Source organism: Schistocerca serialis, chromosome 1 (assembly GCF_023864345.2).
Source record: "Schistocerca serialis cubense isolate TAMUIC-IGC-003099 chromosome 1, iqSchSeri2.2, whole genome shotgun sequence".
In the NCBI taxonomy this organism is placed as follows: domain Eukaryota; kingdom Metazoa; phylum Arthropoda; class Insecta; order Orthoptera; family Acrididae; genus Schistocerca; species Schistocerca serialis.
Window position 1 is genome coordinate 1,134,057,792 of NC_064638.1, and position 15,239 is coordinate 1,134,073,030.

Here is a 15,239-nt window from a genome sequence, read left to right on the forward strand (position 1 = left end):
TGTAACAGAAAAAAGCCACAAGTGATAAAGTATTGTTCTCAAAATTCTTACCTCCTGTAAGTCTTTTGACAACTGTAGTTTTCCCTGCATTGTCAAGTCCAACAAGAATTAAAACAATTTTCCTGTAAAAGAAAATAGAAGCTGTAAATGTAGTAGACTGTAAACAAAAGAATAATAAAATCGAGTTTATAGTCTGAGAATATTTAAATGTATATAAACATGTCAGAACAAAAAAATAAAAACATAGAACTCTATAATAAAAATACTGAGACACACTCAGAACTTAACGGATACCTTTAACAGACTGTTTATGATGCTCTAATTATTAATACTAACAGCTTCAACACCAAAACATAGTGCATTTTTGTCTGAATCACAAATATACTTGCTATGTAGGTCTGGGTATTATGTGCCTATGAAAATGATAGAATGCTGAAGATTTTATACCACTGTTGTGAATGTGGATGAAAGTGAGAATGACAGAGGAACAGGAAGACACGTAACGGTTATTGGTCAGAAGTAATTTAAAGATTCAAAATTTACTGAAATAATCAATATATGAGTAACTCTTGGGAATATGTTATGCTTCAGTTCATAAGACAGTGCAAAGGATATCCAGGTCCAGCTGCAGAAGCTACTAAAAATGTTTACCGAAAGGCAAAACAATAACAGAGTTATTCAGTTCAGACATGAAGATTCTGATACAAATTTTTTTTTTCCCCTCATATACATCACTGGGTTTTTGGCATTCTGTCAGATGGAGTTCTAGAGCTTATACAATAGTTCATTTAGTACTAAGCTGCCAACTTTAGGTACCAGAACATATTTGACAATGTGGCATGTATGAGAAGTACTGCCCACTGCCTGACAAAAAAAGTAAAGTGCCCAGAGGGGGCAGAAAAACATTTGAAACTTCAGGGGTTGGGAGAGTATGTGATGTAGTTAGAGTAATTACAAGACCAATTCAGACTTACAAAGAACTTGCAGTATGAGTCCACTTATCAGTTTGATGTTGCACCCCTTCTCGTCAGGATGGATGCATTTATTCAGTGAGGAAGGGTGCCATAAAGACAGTGCATCCTACTACCAAGGAAAGTTGGCTCACAACTGTTGTAATTGATCTTTGATATCCTACATACTGGAAATGAGGCAGAGTTGATGGCTGAGTTGGTTCCATACATTCTATCAGGGACAGATCTGGGGCTCTTGTTGCCCACAGAAGTACCTCAACATCACACATATGGTTGACAGAGATATGCACATGATTCTATTGAAAAGGTTTATCTGGCAGGACTCTGCCAGCTGTCAGATTTGTCCACCTACAAACCCTCTCACAGTGACCCCATTCCAGAAATCCAGTAGGAACACCAGCCTCTCCTCAAATCCTTAGGCCCATCCCACAACTTTTCCGCAGAGTCTGTCTCTCTCCTCATCCTATCACTCACCACACTTCTATCTTCTACATGCTTCCCAAAATCCATAAACCTAGTGACCCAGGATGCCCCACTGTCACTGGTTACTGTGGTCCCACTGCTCTTGGAGACCAACACCTTCAGCCTATCACCCACAACCTACCCTCCTATATAAATGATAGCAACCATTTCCTCCACCGACTCTCCAAAGCTACTGTTGCTTTACCACAAAATGCCCAGCTCATCACTATTGATGCCACCTCCTTTTAAACTAACATCTCCAATGCCCATGGCCTAGCAACTATTGAACATTAACTTTCTCAATGCATGATGGAATCCAAACCTACAGCTTCCTTTCTGGTTACCGTGACCAACTACATACTCACCCACAATTACTTCTCCTCTGGACATTACCTACAAACAAACCAGGGTTATGGCAGTAAGCACCAGCATGGCAAGCATCCTATGCCAACCTATTCATGAGCCATCTATAGTAATCCTTCCTAAACACCCAGAACCGCAAATCCCTCATCTGGTTCAGATTCACTGATAACATCATGATCTGGATTGAGGGTGAGGGCACCCCAACTACATTCCTCCAGAACCTCAACACCTTCTCACCCATTCACTTCACCTGGGCATCCTCAACTCAACAAGCCACCTTTCTCAATGCTTACATCCATCTCAGAGATGGCTACATCAGTACCTCTATCCATATCAAACCTCACCAGCAGTACCTCCACTTCGACAGCTGCCACCCATTTCATGCCATGAAGTCCTTTCCACATAGTCCAGCCACCCGTGGCTGTTGCATCTATAGTTAGGAGCAGTCCTTCTCAAAATATACCAACTGTCTCACTGAGGCTTTCAAAGACCATAATTGCCCTGCCAACCTCGTAGAGAAATAGATCTCCTGTGCTTTATCTCTCCAGTCACTCACCACCTCCCAAAGTCCCACTGTCCAGCCACAGAGGAGCATTCCTCTCAAGACTCAGTACCACCCAGTTCTGGAGCAACTGAATCACATTCCTTGCCAGGGTTTCAGTTACCTCTCATTGTGCCCCGAAATGAGGAGTGTCCCACCCACAATCCTCCCCACACCTCCCACAGTGGCATTCTGCTGCGCACTGAACCTCCACAATGTCCTCGTCATTCTTGCACAATCCCTGTTCACAACCCCTTGCCTCATGGCTCATATCCCTAGATGCAAGACCTGTGCCATACGACCTCCCACCACAGCCTACTCCAGTAAATTCGCAAGCATCACCTATCCACCAAAGGCAGGGCTACCTGTGAAACCAGTCATGTGAACTGCAAGCTAAGCTGCAACCACTGTGCTTCATTCTAAAAGGGCAAGGCAGCCAACAAGTTGCCTGTCCACATGAATGGCCACTGACAAACTGTGGTCAAGAAACAGCTGGACCACCCAGTTGTTGAGCACATTACCCAACACCATGCTCTTCACTTTAATGACTGCTCCAAAGCATATGCCATCTGGATTCTTCCTATCAACACTAGCTTTTCTGAACTGCACAGTGGGGAACTCTCCCCATAATACATCTTACATTCCTGTAACTCTCCTGGCATCAATCTTCGTTAGTAATTGTCTTTCACCCACCTATCCCCTTCCATTTACACTTCACAATCTCCTATTCCGCAAGTGCACCCACAGTGATTTTACTTCTCTCTTTCTCCCCCCCCCCCCCCCCCTCCACTAACCTCACAACTGCACCTAGTTGCCTTACCCTCTCCCCCTCTCCCTTCCCCATCCTTTATGCTCCCACAAACTGCACTTCACCATCCCCGACCCGTACCATGCTCTCCCTACCCCAGCCTACTTCTGACCCCCACCACCCAGATTGCTTCTTTCATCACACGCTGTTGCTCACAGTCTGGTCTTGGCAGCCAGAGACAATGGTCATGTGTGTGTGAGCTGTGTTTGTAAGTGTGTGTGTGTGTGTGTGTGTTTACATTGTCTATTTCAGAGAAGCTCTTCTGGTCAAAAGCTTATGTGTTTAGTAATCTTTTGTTGTGTCTGTCTGTCACTCAACATCTCAACTATATGGTGAGTAGCAATCTATCCTTTTTATAATATTGTTATTATTCCATCCTGGATTTTCCATTGACTGATTAGTACTACTCGTACAGTACACATTTTATGTATCCAGTCTATTGGTCTTAATGTTAGGTCAGAGTTCTTGTGCTTAAGTCATAATATACAGGACTCATAATTAATCATAATGAACACCAACTATTAAGTCGATAATATTTTTTATCTTTAAGTGTTAATGTCATTACACATTGTTAATCAGTTTCCAACTGAACTGAATCTGGTTATAGTGGGAGTGTATACCACTCTCCTGAGCAAAACCATTTACAGCATTGATACCAACCTCTATACTGATCATAACATAACATTAATTTGACAGGTACATTGAGACGAAATGAAAACGATTTTATGCCCAGTAGGCTGTACAGGCAGAATGTGAAATCAGGTTACTATCAACCAAGGGAAACATCATACTATACAGTACAAGTTGCTAAAATGCTATAATTATCTAGTTTGACCCATGATTTTATCATTCATAGTGTAAGTAAAATTATTAATACAAAAGCATTTTTTACCTTACATGCATTCTCTAGGTATGTTAAGTGTGAGACTGTCAAAGGTAAATCAATAGTTATTAGAATCACAAGGAATCATTAATACTGCACAGTATAGCTATTCCTTGTCACATACTCAATCCAGTTTATCACAAGTGGATGTGCACTTAGATGACCATGAGTCAGAAAGGTACCATTATGTCACACCTCTGAGGCAATGTCATGGTGGTTTTCTTGGTGTACTGATAACACTATTGTGTCAAAATGGAAAGATCAAAAGTTGGAATACAATGGATGCAACTACTTCTGCTACACCTGTCTGGTGACCTATTACCTGTGCCACATGGCTCAGAACGTCACCAGACAGGTGGAGGTGGCATGAAAAACAAACTAGTCAAGGGAGTATTCCAAAGAGTGTAACTAAAGACATAGGGAAATGGAAAAATATGAACTACTGTGGTTCAGGTCTAGCGGCATGAGTGTGTGGCAAATTCACCACTGAAGGCAGAAATGTGGTGTAGTTAGCTTTACTGTATGACCACAACTGCTAATTGGTCAGCAAGACAGGCATGATTCTGCGGCAAAGAGCATCCAGAGATTTAGCACAGTGGCTCTAGTGCTCAAAGATGTATCAGTACTGTATAATAGTCAAAGTCGATATTTATGGCCTCTGGCAGGCTTTCAAAATCACCAGGGTACCAGATCCCTCCCCTCTGAAATGGGCGCTTAGGGCCGGAAGTGACATGGGTAATTTTTCAGAAAGTGAACTGGCAGCACTTTCGGTGTCCTTAGACTTGAACCAGCCAGTTGGTGTGGTGGAGCTCTCCACTTGCTTGCCTGTATCCATGGTAACTGCTGCTGAGGTTCTGGAATGCAAGTCATACCCATTCAGTTGCGGGACTGACAAAGGCAAGCTCTCCATGTCTGGTTGGACCACCAGCAGCGGTGCAGTTGGATGGTGTGGATAGAGTTGACTAGTATGACGACTTTCCAAACCCCTCAGAGTGTTAACTGTCGCAAGACGCCACCAGGGGGATGGGTGGTAACCACTGTAACCAACATATACAAGTCTTTTGTGCCAACAAGTGCGCCTATACTGCTGTGTCTGTTGGCTATTGACTGCTGAGCTGGATCTGGAGTTCCCAGGACTGTGGGGCTAGGAGATGGAGGAGACTATGCACCTGTCACCCGTGAAGGAACTCTGCTGGGCTACGGTTGTGGATGGGAGTGACACTGTATGTGCTCATGAACATCATGAGCAAGCTGTGGTGGTTGTGATTCTCACCACTTTTACTATTTGCTGCATAAATGTCTGCACCATATGCTTTGCTTCGCCATTGGAGGACGTGTGAAATGCTGGACTAAATAATTTTTTAATGCCATATGAGGTGCAGAACTGTTCAAAAACTGTCATCGTGAATTGGAGCTGACTGTATGACATGACAGTTCATGGAATCCCTTCCTTGGTAAGAATCTGGGTGAGGGTTAGGAACGCCCCAGGGAAGTGTGATAGGACTGCTGTTATTTTCCATATAGCCTACATAAATGATCTGGTGGATAACACAAACAGCAAGCTGCAGTTGTTTGCTGATGATGACGTGGTGTATGGGAAGGTGTCATCATTGAGTGACTGTAATAGGAGAGAAAATGGCTTATTCCCTTTGTCAGAAAAGTTCCAGCACAGGTCTTTTTTAAAGTAGAAAACTGCACTTACCAAGTAATGACCCCAGCTCCTATCGAAGTAGGACCCTTGGCTATCTATATACAGTTGCCAGCATTTCTGGAGGTCTTGGAAGTGAGCAGGGAAATTTTCCAACTGTGATGCTTGTAGGCTAATTTGTCGCAGCCCATTGGATGTTTGCGATATCTTGATGAGGCTTTCCTTTCAGTTGCCTCTTCACTCATGGAAAAAAAAAGAAGTTGCAATGCCACAGGATGGACAAATATGGTGGTTGTGGGATGGAAATAGCAGAATGTCTCGTCAGATACTTTGTAACAGATAAAGCAGTATGGTGTCTTGCAGTGTCATCCAGTACAAACCGGCCCTGAGAATGCCACAGATCAGTGTAGCAATGTCAAATTGCTTGTCACAAACATTTCAAGACTTTGATGTAATGAGTTTGGTTCATTATTTGACCTGGAGGAACATACTCATGATGAACTAATCCTATACTATCGAAGAATGCAATCAACATTGTCTTTTTTCTCAAAGGCTGTCATCTGACTGTCTCGTGTTTTTATGGTGCCCCTATTTGCAACAGCTGTGATCATGGATACAGATAAAAGGCGGAAAAACTATTTCTGTGGCCACAGAGTGCAAAGCAATGAAACATGAACCAACTTAAGTGCACAGATTTTTTCAAGGTTAAAACTGCACGAGGAAAATAATACTAAACTCAGAGAGGAAGAACATCAAATATGGCATAATGTCAAGGAATATCCTTGATCCTGACATACTTTTACAACCATAAGGGAGATTATACATCATATAAAAGAGAAAATTGTCTCAAATGAAACTACAGCAAAACAAAGGCAGCAAAATTTCCTCTTTCCACACACAAGAAGCCTGACAGATATGTCTAACAGCTGGTGGATTTGACAAATTGCAGAGTTTTGGCTTCTTTGATTCAGCATAACAGAAAAGACACGGCATGACTAAATTGAATTTGACAAGCATTAAACAGGAATGTTGTGCTGGATACTGGTGAAGACATAACAAAAAAACCAAATGGGAGGACAATTACAATTAAAAATAAGGAGAGGCAAAGAATGACCAGCATTGGGAGAACTGATTGAGGATGGAGTGAAGCTGAAGTATGCAACAACTGAACAGATATCAAAAGGAAGACACAGATGGGTGGTGGATTACAAGCATGTCATGGACATCAGGAGCCTGCCTGCACTGCTACATAGAAGCAGCAATTTAGGTCATTATGGCTGGGATGAAAAGAATACACAGAAACAATTACAAAACCTGTCTAACCATTACCGTTTTTTTCTTAAAAATTTCTCTCCTGAAGGTAAGTACTGGCCAGTCATACTATTTCCCTGTAATTTTACAGATTTCTTGAGTGATTTTTCCTGTTGTTCAACTATTATGTCAGCTGTGTTGGATATGACATGTCTACATCATCAATCAATTACATACCTTTCCCATTCAAGAACTATGCTATATGAAAATGTCTTAAGCAGGTTAAATATAAGAAAGAAGCAAACACTGAATTATGAGGATGCAATATTACGTTGATCATGACTAGGGAACGGACTTTTATGTACATAATTTTTTTTCCTCACAGGTAAAAAACTTTAAGAGAGGAATTCCCAGAACAGCACACTTCGATCGTGTAAAAAATTCTATTTCACATAAAAATACATAATTCGTCATTTTGCTGTGTTATAATTTTTAAAAAAAGTCTCATGTATTGTCATATTGCGATAAAGCAGTTTGAATGAACTGCTCTGGTAAATGTATTGAGTAGAGAGTGACCTCCACTACATGTGCTGCCTTGTTATCTGAAAGGGGAATCACTTATTTATGATGCGGACGGCTGACACAATGTACACAACAGTTTTCAGCCATTGCCCCTGTCTTGTTTAGTGCACAGTGATTATATGCTATGGTATCTTAAATAATAGCCATGTATGGAAGTGAAATGTGGACAGTAAATAGTTTAGACAAGAAGAGAATAGAAGCTTTCGAAATGTGGTGCTACAGAAGAATGCTGAAGATTGGATGGGTAGATCACGTAACTAATGAGGAGGTATTGAATAGAATTGGGGAGAAGAGGAGCTTGTGGCACAACTTGACTAGAAGAAGGGATCGGTTGGTAGGACATGTTCTGAGACATTGAGGGATCACCAGTTTAGTATTGGAGGGCAGCGTGGAGGGTAAAAGTCGTAGAGGGAGACCAAGAGATGAATACACTAAGCAGATTCAGAAGGATGTAGGCTGCAGTAGGTACTGGGAGATGAAGAAGCTTGCACAGGATAGAGCAGCATGGAGAGCTGCATCAAACCAGTCTCAGGACTGAAGACCACAACGACAACAACATCTTAAATAAGTGACTGGCGATATAATCCCAAAAGTAAAGTCAAATTTTCACTCTTCTTTGCAACATGTCGCTGAATTTAGTGAATTCTCTACAATTGGTGAAAGAATTCCATACTGTCAAAAATGTGTCTTGCAACATCTAGCAGATAGTAAACACAGAATGGGCATTTCCTATACAACTTCTAGGCAAGGAAAAAAACAATAAGGCCAAGCAATCTTTTAAAACTGATATTGTTAACCTAAGGAAGCAGATTAACAGCAAAACAGTAGAATAGTCTGTCAACATAAGCAAAGCATCTTGGAAGCTGATTGACAAATACAGAAAAGGTCCCAACAAGATGAACATGGAACCACTCAGCATAAGACATGATGGAAACATTATAAAAAACTCAGATACTATATGTAATATTTTTAATAACTTCTACATTTCTGGTGAACAATCAATCCATTTTATAGATTCACAGGTAGAGATCCAATTCTATCGCACCCAGTGTACCGAATTTGAATTTGTGGAAGTGAATGAGCAGGAGGTTCGCAGGGCAATATACATGCTAAAGAAAAAATTTCATCTGGATGGGATGGCGTATCCAGTGCCATTACAAAAACGTGCTTAAAAGAAATCTCTAAACATCTTACTCACCTGATTAATTGCAGCATTAGAGAAAACATGTATCCAACAGTTCTAAAAATGAGTGTAGTGAAGCCAGTGTATAAAAAGGGAAGTAAGGAAGATGTCTCCAACTATAGACCAATATCATTAATTCTCACTTTCAGTAAGGTATTTGAAAGCATTATCCTTTCTGAGCTAAGTGCCTTTTTCACAAAACATAAACTGCTTGTTGATTCGCAGCATGGCTTCAGAAAAGAGCTAAGTACAACCACAGCAATTACACAGTTCATCGATGAAGTTTACTGTCTGTTGGCCCAGAAGATGCAGACTGCAGGTATATTTTCGGACCTGACAAGAGCATTTGATACAGTAAACCATAGGGTACGTCTTAAAAAGCTAAACTCTTTCAGTATTGGGGATCAAGCCATGAATCTTCTAACCACATACCGGCTGAATCGTATATTAACGACATTGCACAACCCATTAATTCCCATATTGTAAGCTATGCAGATGACACGTCAAACATATTCTATGGGAGTGAATCTAATGAGCTAGAATCTCTTGCTACTAGTGGTGTAACAGAAGTAACAAAATACTTCAATGATCAGGGACTCAAGGTGAATGTCACTAAATCTCAACTACTGACATTTAAAACAGGCAGTTCTCACCGCAAAAATATGAATAGTGTGTGGAATATCTCTGCAACAGAAAATGATAACTGTAAATTCCTGGGTGTGTATGTTGATGAAAATTTGCGATGGACATATTACATTAATTTCGTGTGTGGAAAAGTCAGTAGTGCCATATATCTCCTCAGCCAGCTTGCAAAGATAGTTCCTAGCCAAGCACTGAGACTAGTATATTATGGAACACTTTACCCCTTTCTCTATTACGGAATTGAACTATGAGGCTGTGCAGCTGATGTACATTTAAAAAGCATACTACTGCTCAGAAAAGAGCAGTAAGACATATACATGGGATGGGACATAGAGATTCATGTCGTGAAGTGTTTGTGCAGCACAAATATCTGACAATATAGTCTCTGTACATCTTCAAAATAGTTGTATTTTTTATAAGTCAACCAACAGAAGCTATCTAGGGCAGTGATGTACCTGATCACAACACTAGAACAAAGTGTAACTATTTCCATAACAGAACAATGTTAAAAATGACTGATAGAAGTCCGTATATCAGTGGTTTGATTTGGTATAACAAGCTACCAAACGCTCTAAGGACATACATGGGAAATGTTCTTAAAACAAAATTAAAATCTTTTCTGATAAAAAAAATGTTCATATTCTTTCAACAAATTTTAAGATAGTGATTGTAACATGAGGCATTAGCATATCAGTTGTAATGTGATAAATGTAAAGAATAGACATAAGAAGCAACAGCTACAGAATATAGTGTATTTTATAAATGTAAATTTTACAAGTGTAAAAAGAACCATAGTATTAAGTCTTACATTTGCAAAAGCCATCATTACGATGGCTCCACACAAAGAAAATGTAAATAAATAAATCAATAAACAAGTTATTTTAGGTGAAGCGGCTTCCTCTTCACATATTGTAGTTTCAAAAAGCTTTGAATATTACGTAGTTTTATGTAATACTTTTCTTTTGTGTGTCACTCCTTTATATAAATTGAGAAGTCCAGTGCTCAAAAATTTTCTTATGAAATACAAAAATGTTGAAAAACCAGAAGAGTCAACATTAAGAAAATTGTAAGGGCAATTGTTACAAAGAAATTAAAGAAAGATCATAGCAGAATGTCAAAGTAAAAGAATAATAAAAAAACTGGGTAAGCGTTGATGAATTACCAGACTCTAGTAGTAGGAAAAGGGGAAATGTGGTAGGGGTGATAGGAAACGATGAAATAATTACCAACTGGTTTATTTTATTAATAAGTAAAGAAATACTGACACTGAATTATGTAATTATGGCTCACTTTTTCAATGAATCTCTCAGCTATTATGCCTGAATGGGGTGAATTTGTACTTAAGGATGCTGCTTCATATATGAAGAGGGCAACCAAAAGCCTTTCTATAAGATACCCACACATGATATATGAAATTTGTATAGAACGTGAATTACACAGAGTATGTGAGCAGATACATACAGTATCCTACAGTGGACAAATTGATCTCATATGGCAAAAAGGTGTTTGTGAAAGTGCAAACTATAATTGATTTGTTCAAAGCCAAACATCCAGATCTTGCAGTTACATGTAAATCCATAGTTATTTGTTGGGGTACAAGGTTGGAAGCAGCAGTGTATTGTGCAAACAATTTAGAAAATTTTAAATCAATGATTGATGAACTAAATGAGAATTACACTTCTTAAGTTGAATTTTTCAGAACTTACTCATCATCAGCACAATAAAAAAACTGTCTTACACATCTGCAAATATGAGTTCTTTATTTCACTATATAAAAAAATTAGAAACATCAACCAGCTTGTTTGCCAGGCAGCTAATGAATTGCATGATACTGAAAAAAAATTAATTCACCCAAAGATCCAAAAGTAGGAGTCACTAAACAGAAATTTAGAAGTGTGTTCAAAGAAAATGGTGGATGTCATACTATGTGTAAAACTGCCAATATTTTGGAAGGAGAAGTAGACATTAGTGAAATTGAAAATGTGTTTGCCAGTAACATTCCTCAGACAAAATATGCAGGACTCTTCATCATGTGATGCTGAAAGATCCTTTATGTAGTATCGTGCATTGTTTTGACATAACCAACATCAACCTGTGACGGAAAAGTTGAAGAAAGTCTTCATGGTTCAGTGCGACAGCAAGTTGTTTCAATCCACCACTATGTCAGCACGATTAGCGAGTGATTTTTTTAAAATAGGCATTTAGAATTTTGAAATATTGAAACACAATATTTTTAACATATTTTTATATTTTTCCTAAATACAATTTTTTTTTTTTTAATTTTAGCTCATAAAATCCATTCCCTAACCATAAGTCTCGAACTTGAAACCTTGTGCCGGAGTCTTGAAACTTGCCTTGTTAGGTTTTTATTAGAAGCAAGGAGTACACTCACATGTAACTGTGAAGGAATATACATCAAGTATTGGATCAAGTCAGGATGAAACAAGGAACATTACACTATATTAATAGTTCAATGGTTGTATAAATAATAAAATTTATTATATAGAAATGTGGGTGGAATGCATAGAGATCAGAAGTCACTAGTTTCCTTATAACTTTTGTTCCTTCTCTATGTAGTACACCTCTCAAGTCCCCCCCACCCTCTGTCTCTGTCTCTCTCTCTCTCTCTCTCTCTCTCTCTCTCTCTCTCTGTCTCCCTTTTTCTCTCACCAGTAACCAAAGGAATAAATAACAGACCAATCAAAAGGACACAATAATTAATAAACTTAAATCAAACTGTACTGCATAAACTTTCTATAACATTCTTTCAGTTGAAAACCATCATATCATAAAGTAAACCAATGCTTTAGCTATTATTGCAAACTGTTCTTGTCATGGGATATATAGGGTGAACCAAAAATTCACTGACAAACTTTCAGAGATGGTAGTATGGAGCAAAATGAGAAAAAAGTGTAGTAAACATCAATCTAAAATTAATACCTTCAGAGTTATGAGTTCTTGTTCCGTAGAAAAGATGCATTTCACAGTAGCGAAGATGAATAGATGCCTGTAGCTCTTAATGTTTGCACTTTAGAGCCCATGTTTACTAGACTTTCTTTCCTTCTTTTGTCCTAACTACCACCTCTCAAACTATGGACAGCAAAGGGTTTTCAGTAGAAGTGTGTCTAACAGTAGCGAAAATGAACAAGTGCTTAATAGATCTTAAGGCATGCATTTATAGCCCATGTTTACCCAATCTTTTTTTCTTGTTTTGCTCGATACTGCCACTTCTGAAAGTTTGTCGGTGAAGTTCTGCATACACTCAGCTATCTTGATGGGTGCTTGCAACAGCAGCCAAAACGTTTTGCTACCTTTGCAATGTGACCTGTTCTGTAAGCCACATGAATATTTTTGAACATTATACAGAGGAAAGCGTTTCTGAAGAAGAGAAATTTGTTAACATCGAGTATAGATTTAAGTGTCAGGAAGTCGTTTCTGAAAGTATTTGTATGGAGTGTAGCCATGTATGGAAGTGAAATGTGGACGATAAATAGTTTAGACAGAAGGAGAATAGAAGCTTTCGAAATGTGGTGCTACAGAAGAATGCTGAAGGTTAGATGGGTAGATCACATAACTAATGAGGTACTGAACAGAATTGGAGAGAAGGGAAATTTGTGGCACAACTTGACAAGAAGAAGGGATTGGTTGGTAGGACATATTCTGAGGCATCAAGGGATCACCAATTTAGTATTGGAGGGCAGCGTGGAGGGTAAAAATCGCAGAGGGAGACCAAGAGATGAATACACTAAACAGATTCAGAAGGATGTAGATTACAGTATGTACTGGGAGATGAAGAAGCTTGCACAGGATAGAGTAGCATGGAGAGCTGCATCAAAAGCAGTCTCTGGACTGAAGACCACAACAAAAGAGTACTGAAAAACTTTCATAACTAGTGTCACTTACCCTCTACTTTTTCACTGCAGTTTTTTGTAAGGAAAGCATATGAGTATTTTCCTGTCCATTTAGTGTGAGATATCTGGCAACCTGGGAAAGACATTCACGTGTGAAACACTTCCCGGGTAAAATGCATTTTCATTCCAGTATTTCAAAAACTTCCGTAAGACCTTATATACAGTGTGTGTTTTGCATTCTATGTGTTCCTTTCATTCGCAAGATTTTCTTCCACTCCATAGGTGTCACATCTTTGAGAAGCTCTGGAAATACACACAAGCTATCAGCACATTATAGCTGGATTCCCAGTTAGCACCAGGACAGTGATGGCTGTTGTTAAGAACTAGGTGTTAGCAACCTCTCTCCCAGCTGCATTCCAGACTTCTAGAAGTCAATCACATTCCCTACACTAGTACAGTAGTAAGAATGATGTGCAAGTGACATTTTCATACAGTTAATTACTTTTGAGATTCACAAAGATGGGTGGCAAATGAGGAAGAAAACCTTTCAGGAGTGGAGAAATTTCAAAATGTATGGAAGTAAGTTGAAAATAAAATAGTGTCTATCTGTGATGTAGCAAGGGATTCTTAGCAAATGAAAGGATCATGAAGAAACTGCTCGTGAAGCGGCAACACTGGAGAAAAATTGAAACCTGGGTGGCATGTTGAGCTGGGACATTTTATATCAGCAGATACATCAAGATATTGCTGTTCCAATTTCTCCTAATGAGCCAGCAATTCAAGTAAATTATCTAGGAATTGTAAGATGGAGGTAGAAGCTTTAACCGCTCTCACAGGTTGTTTCCAATGGTTTAAAGGACATGAAACTGTTTAACGAAAGTGAAAAAATTAATGAAATAACAAGATGTTATTGCCTCCAAAAATAATGTTGTAGCAGGCCTGATAAAAAAAAATAAAAAATAAATTAATTAATTAACTAATTAAAAAAGCTGCATTTCTAGTACAGAGTTTCCCAGCAATTTGTTGACATCTTGAGGCGCCGAGTATTCTGTCAGATATCAGCATCATTTATGACAATATTTCGACAATCTGACTCAATATCTTCATCAGGTGTTACCTGAGATCCATCTTCAGTAGCACCTGATGAAGATCCTGAATCGCGTTGTCGAAATATTGTCCATAATTTACACTTGTATCTGACACAATACCCAATACCTCAAGATGTCAACTGTTTTATGCTCAAAAATGAAACTTGGCAAACTTACAGTGATGGTCCTCACATGCATCAGTGTTAACAGAATAGAGGAACTTATGTTGCTCCTCATAGTGAAACAGAAAATCGTTAATTAAAAAGAAGAAAAAAAATAGCAAACCATTGCACAAGCATATGAATCAGTGATGAGCCTGGATAACAGATCAAGTTGCCGCACTCCTGAAAGTCTTTTCCAAAAAAAAAATTTTTCTTAATGTGGATAACAGTGTTGCCAATATGAAAGCTGTTCCTCTGCAAAACAACTAGTAAACTTCAGCCCATGAATCCAGGAATTATAAACATTGGATAACAGTTACTGAAGCATGCATATTGTTCAAGAGCATCTAAAACATCATACATAATCTGCAAAGCAGACAGAGAAATCTAAGTGGGTATATAGCATTCTACTTCAGCTGCACAAGATGCCTTGGCATCTACAGTCATTGGGAACTACTCCTGGAATATTGGAGTTTTTGAAGTGAGTATATTAATCTCATATTTTCTGGGGAAAGTTGCTTGTAGAGAATACATTGGATAAATTTTTCGTCATACACATCTTGACCAGGTGGTAAAGATCCTGATCATGAAAGCTAGCAGGCAGTCAGAGAAAGACTCTGTTACATCTATCCCCAAGATTTTGTTTTCATTGATGATCACATTATGTCAAATAGATGCTCGACACACACAAATACTTGATGGTGGAGAAGATAAAGTGTTTTAGATAAAGCAGAATTAAAACACGAATCATATGCTGTTTCTTCAAATTACCAATCTCAATGGCAGATTTGGTTTTACAGGAAAG

At 38.9% G+C, this 15,239-nt stretch overlaps 1 protein-coding gene across 1 annotated transcript in view; it reads right to left on the reverse strand.

Annotated features, from left to right (window-relative positions):
- The window catches only part of LOC126455880 (ADP-ribosylation factor-like protein 13B), a gene marked incomplete at its 5' end in the record, with an annotated part of 214,049 nt that overhangs the window by 155,473 nt on the left and 43,337 nt on the right, over window positions 1–15,239 (reverse strand). The window contains one exon of the mRNA XM_050091643.1: window positions 52–122. Coding sequence (XP_049947600.1) covers window positions 52–122 — 71 coding nt within the window. The remainder of the gene's footprint in view (window positions 1–51; window positions 123–15,239) is intronic.